Genomic DNA, 23,861 nt, shown 5'->3' with positions numbered 1-23,861 from the left:
CCAGGAGAAACTGGGCCTGTCAGTTCTTGGGGTGCCCCCACGCAGGAGGAACTGAGTGCTCCCAAAGAAGAGCTGGCACAGGGGAAACTGTGGGTGAGGTGGGCGTGAATTCTTTGCCTCCTTTCTTCCCCTTTCTACCCTTTTATCCCTCACTCTACCCCTGGCCAGCAAAGGTCTCAGGTCGCCTGCTCTGTCCCCCTCAAGAGGAAGGTCCTCCCAACATGGCGACTCTAGCTAATAACAATATATTCTATCTTGAAAAATGCTGAGAGAGTAGATTTTAAATGTTCTCACCACAAAAATGAAAACCAAAAAAAAAAAAAAAAAAGACAACTATGGGAGTTAATGCATGTTAATTAGCTTGATTTAGCCATTTCACAATATATACATATATTTCAAAACATCATGTTGTACGTGATAAATATATACAATTTTATCTGTCAATTTAAGAAAACTTAAAAAGGAAAAGAGATTTACTCACACTGCAGTGATAGACTTAATTATTGTAGCCTCCCTTTAGAAGAGGCATTGCCATTTTGTACAACCTAACGAATTAATAGATCTAGGCAATTATCAATGGCTGCTAACCTCACAAAAAGAGAGACAACCAGGCCTGATGGAAGAACAAAGCACCACCTGGTCTTGCCAGAAAAACCAAACTTGAATGTGATCGGGCCTCTATGTCCAACTGATATTAGCCTATGGAAAATAGAAGGGACAGAGGAACACACAGCACCATCGCAGGGACACAGTCAGCAAAATGCAGAATGTGAGAAACTCTACAGGACCAAGGAGCCGGTTTCCCAAATGATAAGAGACTGACAGAGTCAGATACACTAACCTATCACAATGTATGGATCTTATTCTGATTCAAATAATTTTTAAAAAATTTATGAGACAATAATGATGAAAAGTTGAACAATGACTAGATATTTGATGATATTAAGAGATGTTTGTTAATTTAGGGTGGCATTGGAAATAGTATTGTGGTTCTTTTTCTTTTTTCACATTTCTTTTTTTTTCATTTTTTGGTGGCTGGCCGGTCTGGGGATCCAAAACCTTGGCCTTGATGGTGTAATACTGTGCTCTGCCCAACGTAGTTAACCAGCCAACCCTGTGGTTATTTTTCTAAAAAGAATCCTTGTCTCTATATATTTAGATATATATCCTGAAATATTTGGAGATGAAACGATATGAAGTCTGAGATTCGCTTCAAAATAGTCTGGGGTGGCGGGCAGGCGGTGGGAAGTGCCCACATCACTAAGTCCTACTCAGTTTTTCTCAAATTCGCCTTTTCATTTCTCCTGGAAGGCCCTTCTAACCGGGTTTCTTGTTTCCAGTCTCGAACCCCTCAATCCCTTCTCCCTCAGCTACTAGACTGATCTGTCTAAAATGACCATTTCAGGGCCGGCCCATGGCTCACTTGGGAGAGTGCGGTGCTGACAACACCAAGGCCACGGGTTTGGATCCCTATATAGGGATGGCCGGTTGGCTCACCTGGGAGAGCGTGGTGCTGACAACACCAAGTCAAGGGTTAGGATCCTCTTACCAGTCATCTTTTAAAAAAATAAAAAAATAAAAATAAAATGACCATTTCATTCTCCTTTTTAAAACTGCCAGGTAGTGCCCCACTGTGGACAGGGTAAAGCCCCACTCCTTACACAAGGCTCTCCCCATACGCCCTTGCCTCTCCCTTCAAGCGCATCTCTCGCTGCTCCCTGTCCTACACTTTACACGGACAACCCTGAACTGCTAGTAGTTTCTATATACAGCAGATCCCCTGCCAGCACCGTCCTCCCACCTTGCCTGGCTCATACCTCCTACCTCTCTTTAAGATTCAGCGTAGTATTATCTCCTCCAGGAAACATCCTTTGTCTCCTTCCGTCACCTTCACCCTTCACCCCAGGGTGCCTTGGATACACATCCTATGTATATCTGCACAGTTTAACTTACTACAGAGCCCTATTATGATATGTTTTGGTGTCTTCCTACACTAGTGACACTATGAGCTCCTTGAGGTTAGGAACCATGTCCTATTCACCTCTTTATTCCCAACACGTAGTGTGGGCATAGTAGGTGCTCCATAAATATTTGGGACGTAACAATACTTAACATGAAAATGACTCAGCTTCTGAAGAGTGAATTTTGGAAATTGACAAGAATGGCTGATAGGGGACGTCTTCTTGGTGTCCTGCAAAATCCACAGGCTGTCCCCAACTATGTCTAAGTGGGCAGGCTGCCCCGCAGGCAAGTGTTGAATAGCACAAGGAGTCACTGGGATCAGATGTTCCACAACCTTCCACAGTTTAGTAACAGGAGTAGAAAGGCAGTTCTCTTAGAATTAGTTGGGGAAAGTGCCGGAGACCAGCTCCGCAGGATTCGTTGGACCTGAATACGTGGTGTGGCATTGGCGAGGAAAGAAAGAGACGGACTACAGGTGTCTAGTGCAAGTGTGGACAACAACCACAAGAATCTTGCTTTATTTATATTTTTTACTTAACCTTTTACATGATGATTTATCTTTTAATCAAAACATTTATTATTTCTTCTCTGTAGAAAAAGAAAAAACAGAATGTTCCAAAGCACTCATGCTGTGATAAAAGCACCCACTCATGCATCAATAGTTCACCCCAAAGCCTGTGGCTTGTGGCCAGGAAACTATACAACAGCAGCATGCTTGGCATTAAAGAGCGTCAGGCTTTTAGTTTAAACTGTAGTTCTAAACCTTCTTAACTTACAATTTAACCCTTTTTTAATCTTACTTATGCGTACTACTCTTAATTTTAATAACATTGATTAGTTAAGGTTAACAATGTAATATTGCTTATACCCTATATTGATCATTTTAATTTATAATCAAAATCACAATGTTTATACCTTTTATTTTTCTGCCAATAGACTCCGGGAACAGCACAGGGGACAAAGTGAAAAGTTAAATGATCCTACTCAAACTAACAAAAGCACACAGTATCATTCTTATTTTTACTAAGGAAAGAACATGTTCTTGGTAAGTCAAGTGAAACTGTGGGAGTGGGAGAAACAAAGAAATCTGTAACTGGTTGATGATCAATTAGTTATAAGCACCACTGCACTCAGACCCACCATCTCCCTGGGGAATGTGGATAGAAATCCAACATAATAACTTCATTCCACACGTACAAGAGCATGACCACAGCCACAGTGGGTTAATGCACATATCACTAACAAGGAAAATTAATGACAAAATTAAATGGAGCCAACCCATACCGGGAACATGCATCAAAAACACCTTTAGTACTGACAATGCCCTTTAAATAAACCAGTTAATTTTGATGTATTTTAACATATCCTTTGAGAAACTCCAGGGAATCTCCCAAAGCCATACTAAGCCAAAAAGTTAGGCTGTTTAATTCTGGGAAGCCTTGTCAAGCAACCAAAGGTGAACAAACAAGAACTTCCATGGAGCCGTGCCACACACACGGGACCCCCTTGTAGCCTGCAGAACAAGGGGTAGCACTCCTCAGCCTCCCATGCCTTCCCTATAGCAGGACGGCTCACGGCAGGAAAGAAAGTCCCTGTGAGAGTTTCCTTACGGAGGTATCATCAGGTAATAAATGGAATTTATTTATGAGCCTGCTTCTTAACTCATCTCCCTGCTTCCACAATTCTCTCCCACATTCTGTTTTCCACGTTGGAACCAGAAACATACTTTAATGTGTAAATCAGATCCTGGAAGGATATTTATTACTTATGCCATCATAAAATCAAGGCACAGTATAAATAATTTCACCGTTTCATTGATATTCTTTTGATATCTAAAAGGTAAGTGGGATAAGTCAGAAGATCTGGTACCAGACTCACCTATTACAATTAACTATTTGCTGGGTGATCTTGGACAGGAAATTTTACTTCTCTTTTAGTTTCCTCAATGACAAAATGTAATTTTGATAATCTTTTAGAGTACTTCTAAGCCTAAAAATTTAAGATGTGATGGCTTTGACTAAAAGTTCTAAACTTCCAGAGTACAATTTCTTGTGTTTCCAGTATAAATCCCCATGTGGTACCAATTGTATTAGTCAGGGTTCTCCATAGAAACAGAACCTATAGGATACACATAAAGAGAGATTTTGTTTGTTTTGGTGGCTGGCCGGAACAAGGATCCAAACCCATGACCTTGGTGTTACAAGGCTGCACTCTAACCAACTGAGCTAGTTGGCCAGCCCCTGAAGAGAGATTTATTTTGAGGAATTGGCTCACATGAGGGCTGGCAAGTCCAAAATCTGCAGGGAAGACCAGCAGGCTGGAAATTCTGACAGAGTAGATGTTGCAGTCTTGAGTCTGAAAGCAAAATTCCTTCCTTCTCTGGGAACTACAGTCTTTTAAGGTTTTCAACTGATTGGACGAGGCCCACCCACATTTTGGAGGGTGATCTATTTTATTCAAAGTCTACTGTTTGAAATGTTAATTAACCACAGCTAAAAAAATATCTTCACAGCAACATCTAGACTGGTGTTTGACCAAGGAACTAGGTACCCTAGCCTAGCCAAGTTGACATAAAATTAACCACCACGCCCATAGAGCCCTCAGGTAGAATCTTCTCTTTTCATACCCATGAGGACTCTGCATACAAAGATGGAAGACCTTGACCTTGCCCTTCAGGATCTCACAGTCCAGCTGGGAGAAGACACCCACCTGTTACTGCCACAGAAGAGGCGTGCACTGGACAGTAGGGGAGCCCAGACAAGGGACTCTTGGATAGGTGTGGTCATCTCCTCTGCTCTCCATTCCCCCAGGAAGATAGAAAAATGACCCTCTGGTTAATACATTAGATTCTTATGAGTTTGGTTTGTGTGAGTCAGATGAGTCAGTCCTCAAGGGACAAATTAACTTTATGTTAAGCACAGCACTAAACATATGCAGTCAAAAAATATTGAACTGAACAGACAAGCAGACCAACAATTTAATTCAGCATTCTGAAGAAACAAATTTCGGGGTGAGCATACAATCAGGAAGCTTTCCAGAGAAGGTGACCTTCAAGCTGTATTTGTCAGATGGGGAGTTACCCAAGTGGAGGAGGTATATGGAAGAGCACCCCCAGCAGGGGAACAAAAGCCCCAAAAGAAGAGATGTGGAGCACATGCTTTGTAGGTAAGAATGTAGTCGTGTGTTCCCACAGCTTTATCATGTCCCTTCTCAAACCCCTGCATGGTCACGTGTTCCATGTCTGTTTTTCCCACTGAATCATGGGTGCACAGGCAGGGACCATGCCTGCAACTGCCTAAATGTTTATGTCCCCCAAAATTCATAACTTGAAATCTTAATCCCCAATGTGATATTATTGGGAGGTGGGGCTTCTGGGAGATGACTAGGTCATGAGGGTGGAGGCCTCATGCATAGGATTAGTGCCCTTATGAAAGAGATCCCAGAGAGCTGCCTCACCCTCTGTCTGCCATGCAAGGATACCCCAACTCATGCATCCAGAAGAGGGCCCTCACCAGAACCCGATCAGACTGGCAATCTGATCTTGTGTTTCTAGCCTCCAGAACTGTGAGAAATAAATGTCTGCTGTTAATAAGCCACAGTTTATGGTACTTTGTTACAGCAGTATGAACTGACTAAGACAATGTCCCATTTATTTCTGTATTCCCAGAACTTAGCACGTGTCTGGCACATAGTAAGGATACTTAATGAATCCTGATCAAATGACACTGGGTTCATGTTCAGATTTGGTTACAGTGTGGGTTCACCTCAATCCCTGCCAGCCTTTTGGCAAAGCCCTGTGGTTCACAAGGGCTGAGCAAGAGAGAGAGAGAGACAGATTGCTACAACTACTCCTTCTTTACTGTAAAAATAGTGTTTTACTGTTGGTGCAAAAGTAATAAAGAACAGAACCTGAAAACATTTCCTGAAAATGTTGATGTTATAAATGTGTTCATACTCATCTAAAAACCCTTCATTCAATAAATGTTTTCTGAATAAATAAATAGCCATATCCCCATTTCCACTATGTGCAGGTACTGTGCTCAGTGCTGTAGATAATTTTGTATTAAAACATGTAATTCTCCATGTATTATCCTCTTAGTTTTACATCTAATGCTATAAAAAGGCAAGAGACACAGTTTGGAGGGGAGGGACCAGCTTGTAGTTATCCCACCAATGTTGCTGGGCATTTTGAGCCACAGTAAAGAAGAGAGAAATCAACAAAGTGGCCTGGACATGGTTACAGTTTCTGTGGCTACAAGCCTGTCTTGTAGGGAGCACAATATACCACAGAGTAGTCTTCCTAAAAAGACCACATTAGTCATAGGAGACATAGATCTCTGCTGAAATAGAGATGTTTTCCTTAGGAACTTATAATTAATAAACTGACACTCAAAAGCATGAACACGACAGAATAGGATACACTAAGAATAATGGGTCTGCTGCCCTCAGATGGAAATAGACAGGCTGGCCCATTGGGAGAGCCAGTAGGAAACACAAAGCCTGACCCTGCAATTATCTGTTTATTGTGACAGATCCTCAGCTATTGGACATGGCGCGCTTCCAGAAGGTGCATGGAGGAGACATGTCAGAGAATAAAAAAACAAAACCCCTTTTAGATGTGGAATCAGAGCAGCAGGTTTATGTTACACTCTCTAATAATGAGAACGACATAGTCATACCATATTTAAAATTTTCTACTATACTTTCTTGCATCTTATTGAATTTAATTTAATCCTCTAACATCTTTCTGAGGCTGTTATGTAAAACACCCACTCTATAGAAGAGAAAAACAAACTTCAAACATGTGACGTGAGTTGCCAAAAGTCACCCCGACAATAAGTGAAAGAACTAAGGAAGCAACTGGGATTGAACCCAGTCTCCAGACCCTACATCTGATGAGCTTGCTACTGCACCCAGTGACAATTTAAAAACAACCCACTTTCCTATCAAACAGTTGGGGGAGCAACTTAGATGAAATGATTTTCTAGTAAACAAAGAACATGAACGTAATCATAGAGCTCACACAGAGGGTCAAATGAGAGGCTTTTACAAACCAGTATGTCAGAGCCCTAGGAAAGCTCTATGGAGTATTTATCAAGAGGAATCAGGCTTTTGGCATTTTTGAGGGGAAAAAAATTAATGACATGCTAAGTATATATGAGAGGAGTTTTTTCCCTGAATCTATTCTCTTTCCCTTCTGAATTAAATTAAATTCTAATATTCATACTAAAGCAACACATTTATTCCTAAGTAAAATAAAGGACCCCATCTCAAGCCATAAAAACTGTTACATTATGGTAAAGACATACAAAATAAAAATATTACAGTTCTCCCAGTCTCACTGTGGGACCTCTGCTCATAGCTAAGAAAAAGAGCCAACACTTACATAGCACTTAGGATATGCCAGGCACACTGGTCAATGCACATATTTTAACTCATTTCATCTTCCCAAAAACCCTATGAGGAAGGAACTACTATAACTTCAACTTTGCAGATGGGAAAACTAAGGCAAAGTAGCTGGCATGTGGTCACACAGCTAGTAAGGGGTGGCGCTGGGATTGGAGCCCGGTCTCAGAGCCAGTCCATGCTCTTAGCCACTAGACTGAGTCTCAGATGACTGTGACCTTTCTTCCTGAGGAGAGAGATTTGGGCAGAAGACCTGTGGGTTTCTCCCTAACCTTCCTCAGTCACCCTCAACAGCTCCTAACAAGAGGTGGAGATCCCCACTGTTCACTGGGCTACGTTAACAATGGGATGGGCCATTAAAAATTATGTTTACGAAACCATGTCATAACATGGAGAACTAGGGATAATCTCAGGTAGAGTGACAGAAACAGGATGCAAAACTGCCTGTTACCCTGATTTAAATGATATACGTCTCAATCATAGTTTTATACACATACACTTACGCACAAATAAATGAGAAATACACCAAATATTAACAATGGTTGATTTGTGGTAGAAGAACTTGGGCTTTTTTATTCATTCTTTTATCTAATTGCTCCAAGTTTTCTTCAGTGAGGTCATTTGTATAATGAGGGATACAATTTAAAATCATGTCACAGTTGGGAGTAATCTAAGCAAAACTTGCCTGGGAGTAACGAGTATAGACTGGAAAAATGTTCAACGTGCACGTTGCTGTGACAAGGGTTGGTTCTAGAACTTGGCATTAGAGGGGCAGGCTAGCTTTGGAAGGAAGCATAATAGATATATGAAGGTTACACACAGCCCTGATTGCCATCTTTACCACTTACATCCTCTTTAATTCTGAGAGCATTCAACATGGTTTAATGATTCAGTGGATAACACAATTATCACAGTCGTGTAGCACTTGTTCTGTTAACAGCAATTTTTTTTGCTCAGAGTTAAATATGCTAAGAGAGAGCGGTTTCATGCAAGTCACTGATGGAGCGTGTCTCTGGCTCACTGTGGAATCCAAGTCTTCCTTTTCACCTTTCTGCCTCATTTGGTTCTGTCCGTTTCATTGGAGCCAGAGGGAAAGGAAGAGGATGAACACAAGACATTGTCTCTGCTCTGCAGCTGATCCAGTTCTGTCAATAACATCTCCTGACAGTGCACAAAAATCTTCACAATAAAACTCTGGCAACTGATGAGATTTCTTTTCCAAATAAGCTCACAGTTCATTGCAGAGACAGGCTTCAACTTGAGAGCATTATCATCTGTACTGCTCAGTATCATCTTTAACCAAAACTCAGAGCTTCCGTGTGGGAATATGTAATGAAATACAGGACAGCCTTTATTCTCATGGAGCTTACAATTTAGCTGCACTGATATTTACACACGAAGAAATAATAATGTGAGATTTAGAGATCAAGAGCACAAGAAAGAAAAAATTATAGGTACTAATTTTTAAGTACATGAAAGTAAACTATCTTGTATTTGCTGGCTATCTTCCAAAATAATTGCAAGATTCTTGGGGGGCTAGGATTGCTTCATATTTCTTCATACACCGCTCAGTATCTCCACAATGCCTTGAATACAGTAATGTGCTGGGAAATGTTTTGGACTGGATATTATATGTCACCCCTAAATCTACAGCTCTGTTGCCTACTTAGCCAGCAGGTGCCTCTGTCCTAAAGAAGATGAGAGTCTTCCTCTCTGAAGATGATACAGTCAAGATGACCTAGCTTCAATCTGTGTACTAGAGGAATAGGGAGAAATATTTACTTTCATTGCACTGTGGAAAACAAGAACACAAACTCAGGAGATACACGTTTGAAGTTAAAAAAGCAGTGCATTCCCTAAGACAGAGCCCTCATGAATGGGATTAGAGCCCTTATAAAAAAAGGAGGCCCAAGAGCCTGGCCAGTTAGCTCACTTGGCTAGAGTGTGGTGCTGATAACACCAAGAGCAAGGGTTCAGATCCCCATACTGGCCAGCTGCCAAAACAAACAAAAAAAGGCAGAAGAGAGATCCCTTGACCCTTCCATTATGTGAAGTTACAGCAAAAAGATGCCATCTATAGACCAGAAAGCAGGTTCTCGCCAGAGGCTGAATCTGCCAGCACCTTGATCTTGGATTTCTCAGCTTCCAGAACTGTAAGAAATAAATTTCTGTTGCATATGAGTTACACAGTTTATGGTATTTTATTATAGCAGCCCAAACAAAGACCAAAATTCAGTTGTACACGGGATAGTTGTATTGTGTTAGGTAGAATCATGACCTTGTTATTATTGTCTTTATTTGGAGATTAAGTATGGTTTAAGGAGATGCATATGGGTGCCTAGTTAACAAGGGATGAATGTGTGATGGTTAATTTTGTGAGTCAGTTTGACTGGTCTAAGGGATGCCCAGATAGTTGGTAAAACATCATTTTGGGGTGTGTCCGTGAGGGTGTTTCCAGAAGAAATTAACACTGTGAACTGGTAGAATGAGTAAACAAGATCACCCTCACCAAGGGTGGGTGTCATCCAATCCGTTGAGGGCACAAATAGAACAAAAAGGTGGAGGGAGGGCAGATTCGTTCTTTCTGCCTGAGTTGAGACACACACCTTCTCCTGCCCTTGGATCAGTGCTCCAGGTGGGTCAGGTGGCACAGGAGGTGCTCAGTTTCCCTGGGTTCAGGTTTCAGGACACACATCTGAGTTCCCAGCCATTCCTGGAGGTCTCTGTTCCCCTCCTCTGGGCTCCGTCCTAGAGGAAAGCTACTGTTGCCAGTTAGACTTCTTTTCAGCATCAACATGAGGAAAATGAGACCACAAGGTGCTGGCTTATGCAAATCCAGTGGCCGGGCATGCTAGTAGTCAAGGGTTATATGACCCTGGTGGTTGAATGACCTTCCACTAGAGGTGCTAGAGAGCACAGAATATGCTTGAATATATCTGGTGCATGTGACAGGATTTGACCAATGAACATCCTCCAAGAAGAGATGAACTGAGCATGTGCAAGACTAATGTTACATAACAGAGCACCACCTCCTTAATTGAATATTCATTAGATGGCAAAACTATAAAAGCCAAATCCCAGCAGAACGCAGTGCTGTCGCTCTCTGGAACCAGCCCACACTCTGCCTGTGCAGAGTTTGTATCAAACTTACTTTCAGCGAGCAGCTGCTCACACTCTTGAGCCAGCCTACATTCTGTACTGAGCTTTAAGTATGTATTTCTTGCTTTTGTGCTAAACTTGTGTGGGCCCTGCTCAGTCTCTGGACCTTTGCCGCACTCTCTCTGTGGAACCTGTATTTACTATTAAACTTGTTCTCACTGTCTACCGTGACTCTGCCCTTGAATTCTTTCCTGTGGCGGAGTCAAGAACCTGGTAAGAGGATGCGGTAGGTTGAGGCCGACTTTTGGGCCCCCTGGACCCTAATTCCAACATCACTGGTTCTTGGGCTTTTGCACTCAGATTGGGACTTACTCCACTGGCTCTCTGGTTCAGACTGGATTACACCACTAGCTTTCCTAATTCTCCAGTTTGCAGATGACAGATCATGGGACTTCTTGGCCTTCAAAACCACATGAGCCAATTCCCACAATAAGTCTCCTCTTACAACATCCTATTGATTCTGTTTCTCTGGAGAACCTTGACTAATATATCTTCTAACCTAAAATTTCAGGATCTCTTTTCCCTAAAAAGGGATATTTATAAAAAATGCATCTTGAAATTCTTCAATAAAAAAGGCTGGATGAACATAATTTAGGAAATAAAGAATCAAAAACATTGGGATTACTAGGTAGAAAATAAACAGATTTTAAATGCATAGAAGGGGGATTGGAAGATTAGATACCAAACCGTTGATGGTGGTCATTTCTGTGTGAAGGGCAGGTAAAACCTTTTTTTTTTTTTTGTACTATTTGAAGCCTGTACAACCAGAATGTATACATGTATAATTTTTGCCAGTAAACGAGGAGGAGGAGGAGGAGGGAAAGCCACCATTATCTGTAAGGAAGGCTGGGAAATATGTTATTTAACTGGGTACATAGTCATGATCCAACAATACAGAGACTCTAGTACTGATGAAGAAAGAGGAAATGGATATTAGTAATCAACTAAGCAGTTTCTGTGCCAGGGAAGGAAAAATATGTGCAGAAAAAGTGAGACATAAAATAGCATGGTACAGCTGGAGGACTAGGTGACGTAAAGAAGCAAGGGAAAGAGAAGGGAGGACTGGATGGTAAAGGGCTTTGGCTTTATCCTCTAGGCCACCAAGTCCCTCGTAACTGTTGACCAGCCACTTTAGACCTAAGCCTATGAGATTCTGAATCTACAGGCCTCTGATAAGGTTTGGAATTTGCGTTTTTTTTCCTTAAAGTTCTCCAGGTGAATATGATTTAGAGACTGGATTGCTCTAGGCCAGTGGTTCTCATCTGTGCGGTTTTTACCCTTCAGGGGATACATTTGGCAATGATGGAGACATTTTTGATCGTCATTGGGTGGGGGTACTGCTGACATGTAGGGATAGAAGCTAGAAGTACTTCTAAATGCTCTACAATGCACAGGACAATCTCCTCCCAACAAAAAATTATCTAGCCCAAGATGTCAATAGTGTCACTGCAGAGAAACCCTGCCCCAGGCAATGGAAAGACACTGAAGGGTTTTAAACAATGAAGTAATATTCACTCTCTCAATACCTACAAGGGCTTTCTACAAGGCAGAAACTGTTCCAGGCACTAGGGACAGAGTGGTATTTTAGACAGAGTGGCCAGGGAAGGCCTCTGAAGAGATGACACCTGAGCAGTACTGAGTGAAGCAAGAATGAGGCAAAGTGGGAGAAGGAACAGCAAGTACAGACCCTAAGTCAGGAAATTGCTTGCGTCTGATGAACACGATCAACGTGACCACGGTGGTGTGTGTGTGTGAGGGGAGGGGTGGGGCGCAGTTAGGGAGGTAACCAGGGCCCCTTGAGGGCCATGCAAGGACTCTAGATTTTATCCTGATTATTAGAAGACAATGTAGGGATGAAAGCAGCAGAAAGACAGGATCCAACTTACCTATAAGATCGTTCTGGTTTCAAGGTGGAGAAGAGTATGTGTTGGGGAATTGTAGAAGCAGGGATATAGGTAAGAAGCTGTTGTTGTAGTCTAGATCACAGCAGTGGAGGCTTGGACTCGGTGGCAGAGGTTGAGAATTTGCGAGGTGGTAGGAATATATACCAGTTTTGGACATATTAAGTTTGAGATGTCTACTAGATATCCAAGGGGAGACCTCTGATGCCTGTTCCACCACGATCACCAATGTTTTCTATTCCAATAAATGGCACTATCACTCACCCAGATGTGGTAGTCATCCTTCAAACCCCTATTCAGTCAATACCAGATGTGTGATAATGGGAAAGTTAACTTCTCTAAGCCCAACTTTCTAAATCTGTAAAATAAAGATATCACCACCTGCCTCAAAAGTTCATTATAATGGTTAAATGAGACAATATGTATAAAGCATGTAGCAGTGTTAATTTCCCCTAAAATGAAAGATGGGCCCTAGATAAAGGGAGCAGTCAACTGGATATAGTAAGAGGGGAATAACCTGGAGGGTGAAAGAAGGTAAATCTGTGTCCTAGGAGGAACAGTACAAGGAATACGTATTATCATAGAGATTGCTAGTCTAGTTACTCTGGTTTAAACAAATCCAAATTCAACACTAAACCCTACCCCCCTCAATATATACTCAATAGACAAATACTTATGGAGTACTCAAGAGTCCTCATAGTAATGCCTGGGACATAGTAATGGAAATGAGGCTTCAGAGCTCTAAGTCTATTGAAGGAGGTAGGTAAGTAAACAAAGAAATACAACTTAATGCAGAAGATTTGTGATCAAGCTCTACCCAGGGTATTTTGTTCCAGAAACTACCAAAGACATAGAAAGCACACCAGAGAGCTTTGTGTTAGGGACATCCTTACCCAAGCTTGACACTCAAATGATGGGCCTATTCTTTTTAACATGGGCATTACTGCGTAATTCATACCTTAAGGAACTATGCAGGGACTTATAGCCTTGAAAGAGTTAACATTCCTAGTAAATGTTAATCGAATAATAAAAAAAAGGTCCAAACATTTTTGCCTGTATACTGAATCTACATATCATCTTTGGAAAAAGAGAAATAGTACCGGTAAACTTTTGAATTTATTTGCTCAGTTGCTTATTAAACTAAGCAATCAAAACCACTGAGTGGTTACAGGATATCTCCTTCTCACCTTGGGTCTTTTGGCATATTATACCGATCAAGCCCTCCCTTGAGAGTAACAGGCTTCCTTCCTCTAGGAAGACAGCATGGTGTTGTGGGAAAGGAGGGGACTTGGAGTCAAAAGACCTCTGTTGGTCCTGCTCTGTCACTTACTGGCTGCGTGACTGTGAATGAGTCATTTATAAAACCATTTTGAACCTATCTCTATGCCTACACAATGGAGATATCATCTGTCCAACCCCCCTCAGAGGTTTCAAATGAGTACCAAATAATTTAGTACATGCCAAATTATTCTATAAACTACAAAGCAATAGATAAAGATTCGTTATTATTCATATCTGTATGCCAACGCTTAGCAAGTGCTTGGCACAAACATACTCCACAAATGTTTGTGAAATAAATTAATATCTCATCAAATGTTCCTGGAGTACAGATCAATGAGAGCTGTAGTCAGCTACAATCTAGAAGCTTCAATAGTTGGTTACAACATTTTTTTCAAATGATGTGGAAAGATTTACCTGTTTACATCAATACCACTTGTTCAGTAAGGATCTGAATTAATTTTTAAATCTGTGGGTTGTCAAAATGCCTTCGACCTACTCCCTTCCTACCCTGCCTTTTAATCATTTTTCTGCCTACTGACATTTCCACCAGAGGGTGAACAGGAAAGAGGGAGTTAAACTGTAGAGTCAATTTTGTGAGTTTTTATTAGTGTCAACAAAGGCCATAAAGAGGTGGATGCTACTGGTCACAAACTATGACTTTTTGTCTCTGGCTTCAATTTTTATTGATATTGAGAGGTACTGACTTTATCCTCTGGCCAAAGAAGATGATAAATTATAGATGACAAATGAAAAGTTTAGGCACATGCTTGGGGAAGGGAAAACGTAAAAGAATGTAATTTTAGCAAAATATTACCTACTCCATTCTTTGCTTTCATAGATAAAAAGTGTGCTCCAAGGCTGTGCTCACCAAGTTCAAGCCACAGTTCCTATTCAGATTGCTCTTCCAGTCTAAAAATGCTTCTTTTTCTGGTTTAATTGGGAACAAATTTCACTAGGCATCTCTGAAAGCAGTGATTTATAATGGAGATGATATGGGAGGCTCGCTGCAATGCCCTCTGGTGGTTAAAAGGTTTCTTCATCTCTACGATTACAAAATTTTTAAAAATGAAGCTGTTTTCTATCAAATGGGAGTTTACAAATTAAAAAGTCAACAAAGATAAATTGTAGAAGTCGTTTTTGATTTCCACAACCATCATAATCAGAAAACATTTCTACAAGAGGACTTTGCACGATGTAACCCCATGGTTCACAGTGATTCATAAAATGATTAACAGAAAGTTCCTGCCCTCCAGAACCTGCCATCTGACAAAGGCACATGAACTAGGTTCATGCAGACACGGAACCAAAGCATGAAGGAGAGAACTGCAGAAAGTACACGGGCTTTGGAACCTCTGTAGGAGGATTATGTAAAGCATCTAGTACAGCAACTGGTGCATAGGAGGTGCTCAATAAATGGTAGCTATTCTTATTATTACACTCTAGTATGTGATATTCCATGATCCGAGCTACTGCTAGAAAAAAACTAACTTTCAGCTGTAAACTTGTGTAACACGTTTGGTATGCTTCATTTAACTCTTTATTTCATAGGCTTGTTATTAGAATTAAATGAAAAACCACATAAGGCAGTAAGCCCAGTCCTTGGCATACAATACTTTTCTCTATCACACTCAGAATGTAATTTTCTGCAGCTGGCCAAAGTGGAGGTGAAGAGAAAAAGAAAATATTTACATAGTCCAATGTGACAATGAACATAAAAGGACTAGATAGGATGAAGTTTTAATTTAATAATGTATTATCACAGTAGGCAGACCCTTTGACTCAGTAACTGGATTCCTGGAATTTTTTCTTAAAGAAATAATCAGAAAAGAAAAAAGATGCATACAGTAAGGAGTTTTTCACTGCATTATTTATAACAACCAAAAATTGGAAACTTAGCAGTCCATCAAGGGAGTCCAGCTAAATGAAACAATGCAATCATACAATCATACAATGCAATTCTATGCAGCAAATAAAATTATCACATATTCATTGACAATAAATTATATTTGAGATGGAAAAAATTACAGAATTAGGCATAAGCTAGTCCCATTTTTTAAAAACCTTTATTTAAGCCCTATAAATAAATGTGTATGTATACATTTAAACAATCTGAAAATAGATATACTGTAATATTAGCAGTGATTTCTAGGTAGGAGTGATGTAGAAATATATATATATAATCTTCACTATCTTCATTCTTTTTTATATTTTCTGAAATTTTTATAATGGCTGTCCATTACTTTTGTAAGAAAAAAAGAGTCTAAAGCTATAACAAAAATTCTAAACCAAAATAGCAAATATTGATACCTCCAAGTAGCACAAGCCAGTGAAAGATTATTGGGTAGAACATCATGAAGCGTGCCATGCTGGCCAGCCTCCAAAAAAAGGGGAATATCAGGGAGTCTGAATTCCTGTTTTAGACTCCAAGTCCTTTGCTATGTGACCTGAGCCAGGCCTGAGTATCAATTTCCCATTTATATAGTATAAAAGTAATTAAAATAAATCTCACAATACACACAGAGAATAAAATCAGAATGAGTGCATTACAAAAAAGAAAAAAAATCCTATAAATGCTACACCATAAACTAGTTGCAAATTAGAAAAGGAAATAAAAAGGATTTTTTCAACTTTTAAATTCTCCTTCACCTTAAGTCTTCACTGCTTTTATAATTTTTAATATGCTAACAAATGCAAGATAAAGTACTCAAATAACAATGAAAGATGAAGTACTAAATTTATGCAACAAACAATGCCAGATATAATACTCAGATGAAGTACTCATAAAAACCCAACTAGTTTCAACAAATGGTACTAGGAAAAATGAATATCCACATGCAAAAGGATGAAGTTGAACTCTTACCCAGCACCATATACAAACATTAACTGAAAATGGATCGAAGACCTAAATGTAAAGCCTAAAACTATAAAATTTTTAGAGAACATAAGGCAAAACTGTCATGACATTGGATTTGGCAATGATTTCTTGGATATGACACCAAAGACACATGCAACAAAAGAAAAAATAAACAAACTGGACTTCATGAAAATTTTAAGTTTGTGCACCAAAAGACATTATCAAGAGAGTAAAAAGGCAACCCACAGTATGGGAGAAAATATTTACAAATCACATATCTGATAAGGGATTAATATCCAGAATATATACAGAACTCCTAAAACTCAACAACAATAAAAAACTTTATTTAAAAAAACAAAGAACTTGAATACACATTTCTCCAAAGAAGATACCAAAATGTCCAATAAGCACATCCAAAGATGTTCAATATCACTAATAATTAGGGAAGTGCAAATCAAAACCATAATGAGATACCACCTCACACCCATTAGGATGGCTACTATCAAAAAACCCCAGAAAATAACAAGTGTTGGCAAGGATGTGGAGAAATTGGAACCCTTGTGCACTGCTGGTAAATGTAAAATTGTACAGCTGCTGTGGAAAACAGTATGGTGGTTCCCCAAAAAATGAAAAATAGAATTACCATATGACCCAGCAATTCCTCCTCAGGGTATATACCCAAAAGAATTGAAAGCAGAGTCTCAAAGAGATATTTGTACACCCATGTTCATAGCAGCATTATTCACAATAGCTAGAACATGGAAGCGACCCAAATGTTCATCAACAAATGAATGGATAAGCAAAATGTTATATATACATACAATGGAATATTATTCAATGATAAAAAGGGAAGTCTAACAAATGCTACACATAAATAAACTTTGAGGACATTATGCTAAGTGAAATAAGCCAGTCACAAAAAGACAAGTACTGTATGATTCTATTTACATGAGACACTTTGAATAGTCAAGAATCATAGAGACAGAAAGTAGGAGGGTGGTTGCCAGGGGCTTGGAGTGGTGGGAAAAGGGAGTTATTGTTTAATGGGCACAGAGTTTCAGTTTCATAAGATGAAGAGTTCTGGAAGCCTGGCATGAATCATGGTGTGGTGCACCACATTATGAATGTATTTAATACTACTGAACTGTACACTTAAACATGGCTAAGATGCTACGAAATGTGTATTTTACTACAAAAAAAAAAAAAAAAACTGGGGAAAAGAAAAAAACCTCAACCTGAACTATCTTCCAAGTAAACATTTATTTATTTATTCTGGCAGCTGGCCTGTATGGGGATCCAAACCCTTGACATCGGTGTTATAACACTATGCTCTAACCAACTGAGCAAGCCGGCCAGCCTCAAGTATACATTACCATGTTGATCAAGACAAAACGTAAGCCCAGACCTTGACAATAACAGTAACTCATAGCAAACCTAAACTGCTCTTGCTGGCAATCTTCACAGACGTAGAACTAAACAATTCATGTTACGTTTTATTTTAAAAGTGCATTTAAAATTAGATTTTAATCTGATGGTTAGAGCGTGGTGCTGATAACACCAAGGTCCAGGGTTCAATCCCTGTACTGGCCAGCCACCAAAACAAAAATCACAAAAATGAAAAACAAATAAAATTAGATTTTAAATTCTTAGAGTATAAGAACTTTATCTTCTGTCTTTAGACCAAAGTCTAAATGCAGACAAAACTGTTAAGTAGGATGGGGGTCCTGATCACCTGTATTCCCTTTTTGCAAGCTCTGAATAGCCTTGATGCTTTTCTCTCTCCTGCATTTCAACATCTGTTCAATCCAGAGGTCCAGGTTGGAAAGCTTCTGGATCTCATTTAAGCTAATGCACAAATAATATAGTATCACCCTCTTTCTACTTTGCAAATGCTATTTATTTCCTCTGTTAAGAAGGTCCTCTACCCACTAGTTGGTGTGTTCCTCATTCTGACTGCACAGTTCAAGACAGAGTTAGGTCCGGCCACCCCATGCTCCCAAAGCAACTCCTGAACATTTACATTTCTCATCAGAACACATCAGTGGTAGAATTCTAAGTTCTTTTTGTCTGACTCCTGCACTAAACAATGAGCTACATGAGGGCAGAGACTAAGTATTATTCATCTGTATAATCCAAACATTTTCACAGTGCTTGCATATGGAAATCAGAATGATTTCTTGAATAAATGAATAGAATGTTAGTCTTAGAATAGGAATTTGCAATTTAATGAGATCCTCCATACGACACCCACATAGGGAACCACTTACCTAGCTGGCCATCTACTCTGCCAGTGGGTTCTACAGAAACCAAAGCCAAACAAGAATGAGGTACATGTGAAACAACTATATAAACAACACCATTAGGGTAGATAATTTTGGTGACTCCAACTAAAGCAAAGAAACAGTGAATCTTTAAAGGTTAAAAAAGCCAACTGACTAGCAAAATAAAATATACTTCAAAAAAGTACGACCTCAATCTAAGGAAAAGAAACCTGAAAAATGGATAATCAACCAAGAAAACACCAGAGTACAAGAATTTCAAAAACATGTAAACTCTTAATTAGCAAACAGATCAATTTGAGTGGAGAAAGGTCAGCACCATCTTTAGCCAGAAGCACTCAGGCAACAACTGGGTGCCTACTGTGAGACACTCTGTTACTGGATGAAGACACATTTCCTGCCCTAAAAACCTTCGGGTGTCTAGGGGAAGACAGATTCAGACAGACAGCTGCAATTCAAAATGCAATGTAGTAAAAAAAATTTTTTTTAAAAAAGGCAATGTTGTAGGTGCAGTGATAGACAAATGCACAAAATCTTATGGGAGTACAAAGAAAGGCCTTTGGGAGTGGGTGGGAGCAAAACTCCAGAAACGCTTTAAGGAACAGCTGATGCCTGAACTGAGGAGGAATTTACTAGGAGTAGTAGGAAAAGACCAGAAAGCATAAACATAAATAAAGGCACTGAGGGAAGAAATAGCATGGATTCAAGGAGACACCCTTGGATACAGAGGCCACTTGAGCCTTGTGGCATCATATTGGGATACAGGCAGTTCAGCACAGAAAGAATTACTACTTCAATCATATACCTCTCTAGGTTGTAAAAGGACTTAAAAGGGTTACTTTTAAAGACATCTGAAGGATGTAGTATGGTGGTCTATAGTTTTGGAGTCAGCCTTAGTTTGGAATTCTGACCCTTATTCATGAGGTGTGTGACTGTAGATAGGTTCCTCTTTAAGCCTCAGCTAAAGTATATGAAGATGCATATAAATCATGACTGGCATTCAGCAGGCATTCAATGCGTGGAAGTTCCATTAGTTCCAAACTCGAGTTCTCCTTCCCTTTCAATATCATTACAGGTTGGACCCCGTTTGCTGGGTTCCACAGTTCACTGCCCAGTATGTACCTGCCACACATTTTCTGAACATCTCTTCTTCTAGTGCTGTGCTAGGCACGGATGCCTTGTCTCTCCCTCTCCCTGACCCTCATCCTATCTCTTAATTGGCTTTTCACTCTGTCTTTAAATGTAATTTTTTCTTCTTCTTTTTTTCTCCTCCTTGGCCCCTGGAAAACTTTTTTCATGCCCATTAAGTCCCACTGAACATACTTTTCAGGGGCACCAGTATGCCCCACAAAGATCAGCACTAAAAACCAAGGCCCTTTCATTTACGTAGTGGTAAAAACCCTGCGGGATGTCAATCGACCACATTTATTGCATACATGAACACCGTACAAATGAGACTTCATATACTAGTGACATTCAACACTGCTAGGTAATTCACATGCCCAGAGGAGGGCTCTCAGATGTGTGGCATTTGGCTCCTGAAGTCACTATTCTTTAGCTTTTCAAAAGAATTAAGGTGTCATTAGCTCAGCCAGGGACTTTCTGCCATTGAACCAGTTCATGTTTTATGATTAACTGATAATGTTCAGGAGACTTAATTTGAATACTTAATAAAACATGAAATTACTGGATTTGGCCTCTCTTTGGAGAAGATATATCGAAAGTCTCCTGGAAAAGAAATGTTCACAATTAAGAGAAATGGAAAAAGGAAAAGCTGCCCCAAAGTAAAACTTAGTTGATTTTCCTGGTTCAAACAGCATTTATTAAATATATATATATATGCTCTATGTGCCAGATGCTTTCACACATCCATATATCTTATTTAATCCTCATATCAGCCTTGAGAGGTAATCATTTCTACTTGACAGGTAAAGACATAGAAGCTCAGAAAGATTAAGTGATTTGTCTGTGGCCACAATGCTATTAAGTGATAGAAAGAAAATTGGAACCCAGATTAGGGGGCAATACAGCGGACTAGAGGTGCCCAGAGCATATTCCTCCCACAGAAAAGGACCAGAACAGCTAAGAGACAGCTCAATACTGATGGAAGCATTGGTGGAAGAGCGTAGGAGTGCAGCTGGAGACTGTGAGATCCCCGTGGAGCATGAAAGCCCAGGATGGTGGCACATAGAGGAGAGAGAGACACATGGACTCAGGAGTCACGTCTCTGACACCAGGATCTGCGCAGAAAGAATTCTCCCGTGCGGTGAAAAGGTAGGTAGAGGACCCACACCAATCCCTATCCTTACCACAAGAGGCCTACAGATCTTTTGGCAGGACAAGCCCAGAGCCAAGTGTGGGAAGCATCCTAGAATACACATACTGCATCGTTCTAGAACACTCACACAAATGGTGCACTCCCCACCTCCCACCTTCTGGATACAAGCCAATGCAGGATGGCACCATCTTGAAACCAGAGCTGTTGTGGGAGTGTGCCCTGATCTGAGGCCAGCATGTAGCTTCCCCAGCCTTAAGGCTCCGCCCTCATCCCAGCACACTCACAGGTGAAGCTATAATGCCCTGATCCCAACAGCTTAAAGCAGCTGTGACTAGTTCTGCAGTCTGGGAAGCCAACCCTAGCCCTGCTGAACTGATGCACCTGCACATCCCCAGCCAGAGAGCAAACAGGCAGACCCTCCCCACCCCCGCCATTCCTTCCCCTACCACCCAGCCCTGCCAGCTGAGTGAGTTGTGTTCTCCTGAGCCCCCAACCCTGAAAGACAGCTTGCAGATCTCTACCCTAATGAATACACCCTCAGGCCAGTGGAAATGAAGTGTATCCAGCCCTCCCAGAGAAGCAGCCAGGCAGTTCTGTTCTAAACTGTCCTGCCTAGGAGCCTTGCCAAGAGTCCCAGAAGCAGCCGCACTGGCCCCCTCACAGCAGGCCTGCCTAGCAGCCTTTCCCACTGTCCAGAAGTTGGATGGGTCACTCCACTGCAGGCCTGCCTACCACCCAAAAGCAGCTGGATGGGTCACTTCACTGCAGGCCTGCCTATTGGCCTCCACCCACCACACAAAGGCAGCTGAACAGGTCAATCTGCTGTAGGCTTGCCTAGCAGCCCCACCCGCCGCCCAGAAGTACCTGGATGGGTCACTTCACTGCAGGCATGCCTAGCAGCCATGTGCACTATCCAAGATGCAACTGGATGGACCCCACTCACTGCAGCCCCACCTAGTGGCCTCACCCACTTCCTGAGAAGCAGCGCAGCAGCTACACCCTTAGCAGTCCAGCTCCTGAACCACAGAGGGAAGCACGACCTCACATCAGCCCCCCAAAATGACACAACTGGCAGACCCACACTCAGCTAGCCAAGACAAAGTGCATCCATGCCCCTGGCTCAGAGAAACAGCTTAGCTGTCACACCCCTGGAAGACCCATCACTGAATCTGAGTCATTGCATGCACACGCATCTGAGTGAGAAAGAGCTTGGCTGATGTGCCCCTGGCAGGCCCACCCCTAGTCAGAAAAGCAGAATGTGAACCTGCCACTGGCAAACCAGTCCTGGAGACCTTAACACAACACACCCCCACTTTCCCAGGCTGAAAACTGATCCAGCAACTGCATCCCCCAGTGAGCCAGTTCCTGAAACGACTGATCCACAGGGTACATGTGCACACCCCTGGCCTGTGAACCAACCCAGTGATACCTCCTCCAGCAAAGCTGTGTCACCACCACCACAAACCTCCAAAACAAAGGTTGCTGAGTCACTCGCAGACATAGTGAAAGTGGATTACAGCTGAAGAAACTTCACAGAGTCTACACTACTGCATCCATCCGGAACAAAGCCATTGCACTCTACCAAATCAACACCCTAGGATGCATGTGCAAGTGAAAGTCTTTTCTCATGCAAGCCACCCTGCAAAACTCAAAAAGGTGACTGACTGACCAGATATAGATTTCAAAGCAAGGAAACAAGAAATGTAAAAAAACAGGTAACATAACACTACCAAAAACCCAAAATAATGCTGCAGTAATCGATCCCAAAGAATCAGAAATTGCCAACTTGCTGGAAAAGGAGTTCAAATTAATGATCTTAAGGATCAGCTAGATGGGTCACTCCACTGCAGGCCTGCCTAGCAGCCCCCGTGCCCCCCCAGAGGCAGAGAGACAGGAAGAATAGGATCTAGAGTTCTATAGTAACATAGGGAGACTACAATTAATTATAAAGTACTGTGTATCTTTGACTAGCTAGTCAAGTTGATGCTGAATGTTCCTAACACAAAGAAGTGACAAATACTTGAGGTGATAGATATACTAAGCACCCTGATTATTGATCACTGCACACAGTATGAATGTACTTGATTATCACATTATACTCGATAAATATATACAATTATCATGGGTAAATTAAGAAAAAAAGACAGAAATAGACAGTAGAATGGTGGTTATCAGAGGCAGGGAAAAGGAGGGGGCTGGGGAAAGGCTGGTAGACTGGTACAAAGTTACAAAGTTAGAAAGGAAGAATAAATTCTGGTGCCCATGGTGACGATAGCTAATAATATTGTACTGTATATTTCAAGATAGCCAGAAAGAGGATCTTGAATGTTATAACCACAAAGAAATGATAAATGTTTAGGTGATAGATATGCTAACTATTCTGATTAGATAATTATATAACATACACATGTATTGAAACAACAAATTGTACCCCATAAACATGTAACCTAAAAAAAAAATTAATTAAAAATTTTTTAAAAAGAAAAAGAAAATTGGAACCCAGGTCTGGCTCAAAATCCAGAGTGCCTTCCACTAGACCACAGTTACATCTATTCAAACAGCCACATCCCTAATCAATAATAATAATATAATAATAGTAGTTGCTAACATTTAGCTCTTCTCATGTTGCAAGCACTGTGCTAAGCAATTTATGCATATGATCTCATTTAATCCTCACAATCGTCCTATAAGGTAGGTTTATCAAGATCTCCATTTCACAGTTGAAGAAACTGAGTTTCATA

At 40.8% G+C, this 23,861-nt stretch overlaps 1 protein-coding gene across 2 annotated transcripts in view; it reads right to left on the bottom strand.

The window, feature by feature from the left end:
• Positions 1-23,861, bottom strand: part of SLC25A17 (solute carrier family 25 member 17) — a 141,812-nt gene that overhangs the window by 68,752 nt on the left and 49,199 nt on the right. The window contains exon 9 of one of the 2 annotated variants that reach the window (XM_063075742.1): positions 14,668-14,751. The exons of the other annotated variant lie outside the window; for it this stretch is intronic. Within the exon in view, the coding sequence (XP_062931812.1) occupies positions 14,733-14,751 (19 nt within the window). The 3' untranslated portion in view covers positions 14,668-14,732. Of the gene's footprint in view, positions 1-14,667; positions 14,752-23,861 lie in introns of those variants that run through there. 2 annotated transcript variants of the gene reach the window in all.

The sequence above is a fragment of the Cynocephalus volans genome, chromosome 12 (genome assembly GCF_027409185.1).
Source record: "Cynocephalus volans isolate mCynVol1 chromosome 12, mCynVol1.pri, whole genome shotgun sequence".
NCBI classification, from domain to species: domain Eukaryota; kingdom Metazoa; phylum Chordata; class Mammalia; order Dermoptera; family Cynocephalidae; genus Cynocephalus; species Cynocephalus volans.
This window is presented reverse-complemented; position numbering and strand designations above follow the sequence as displayed.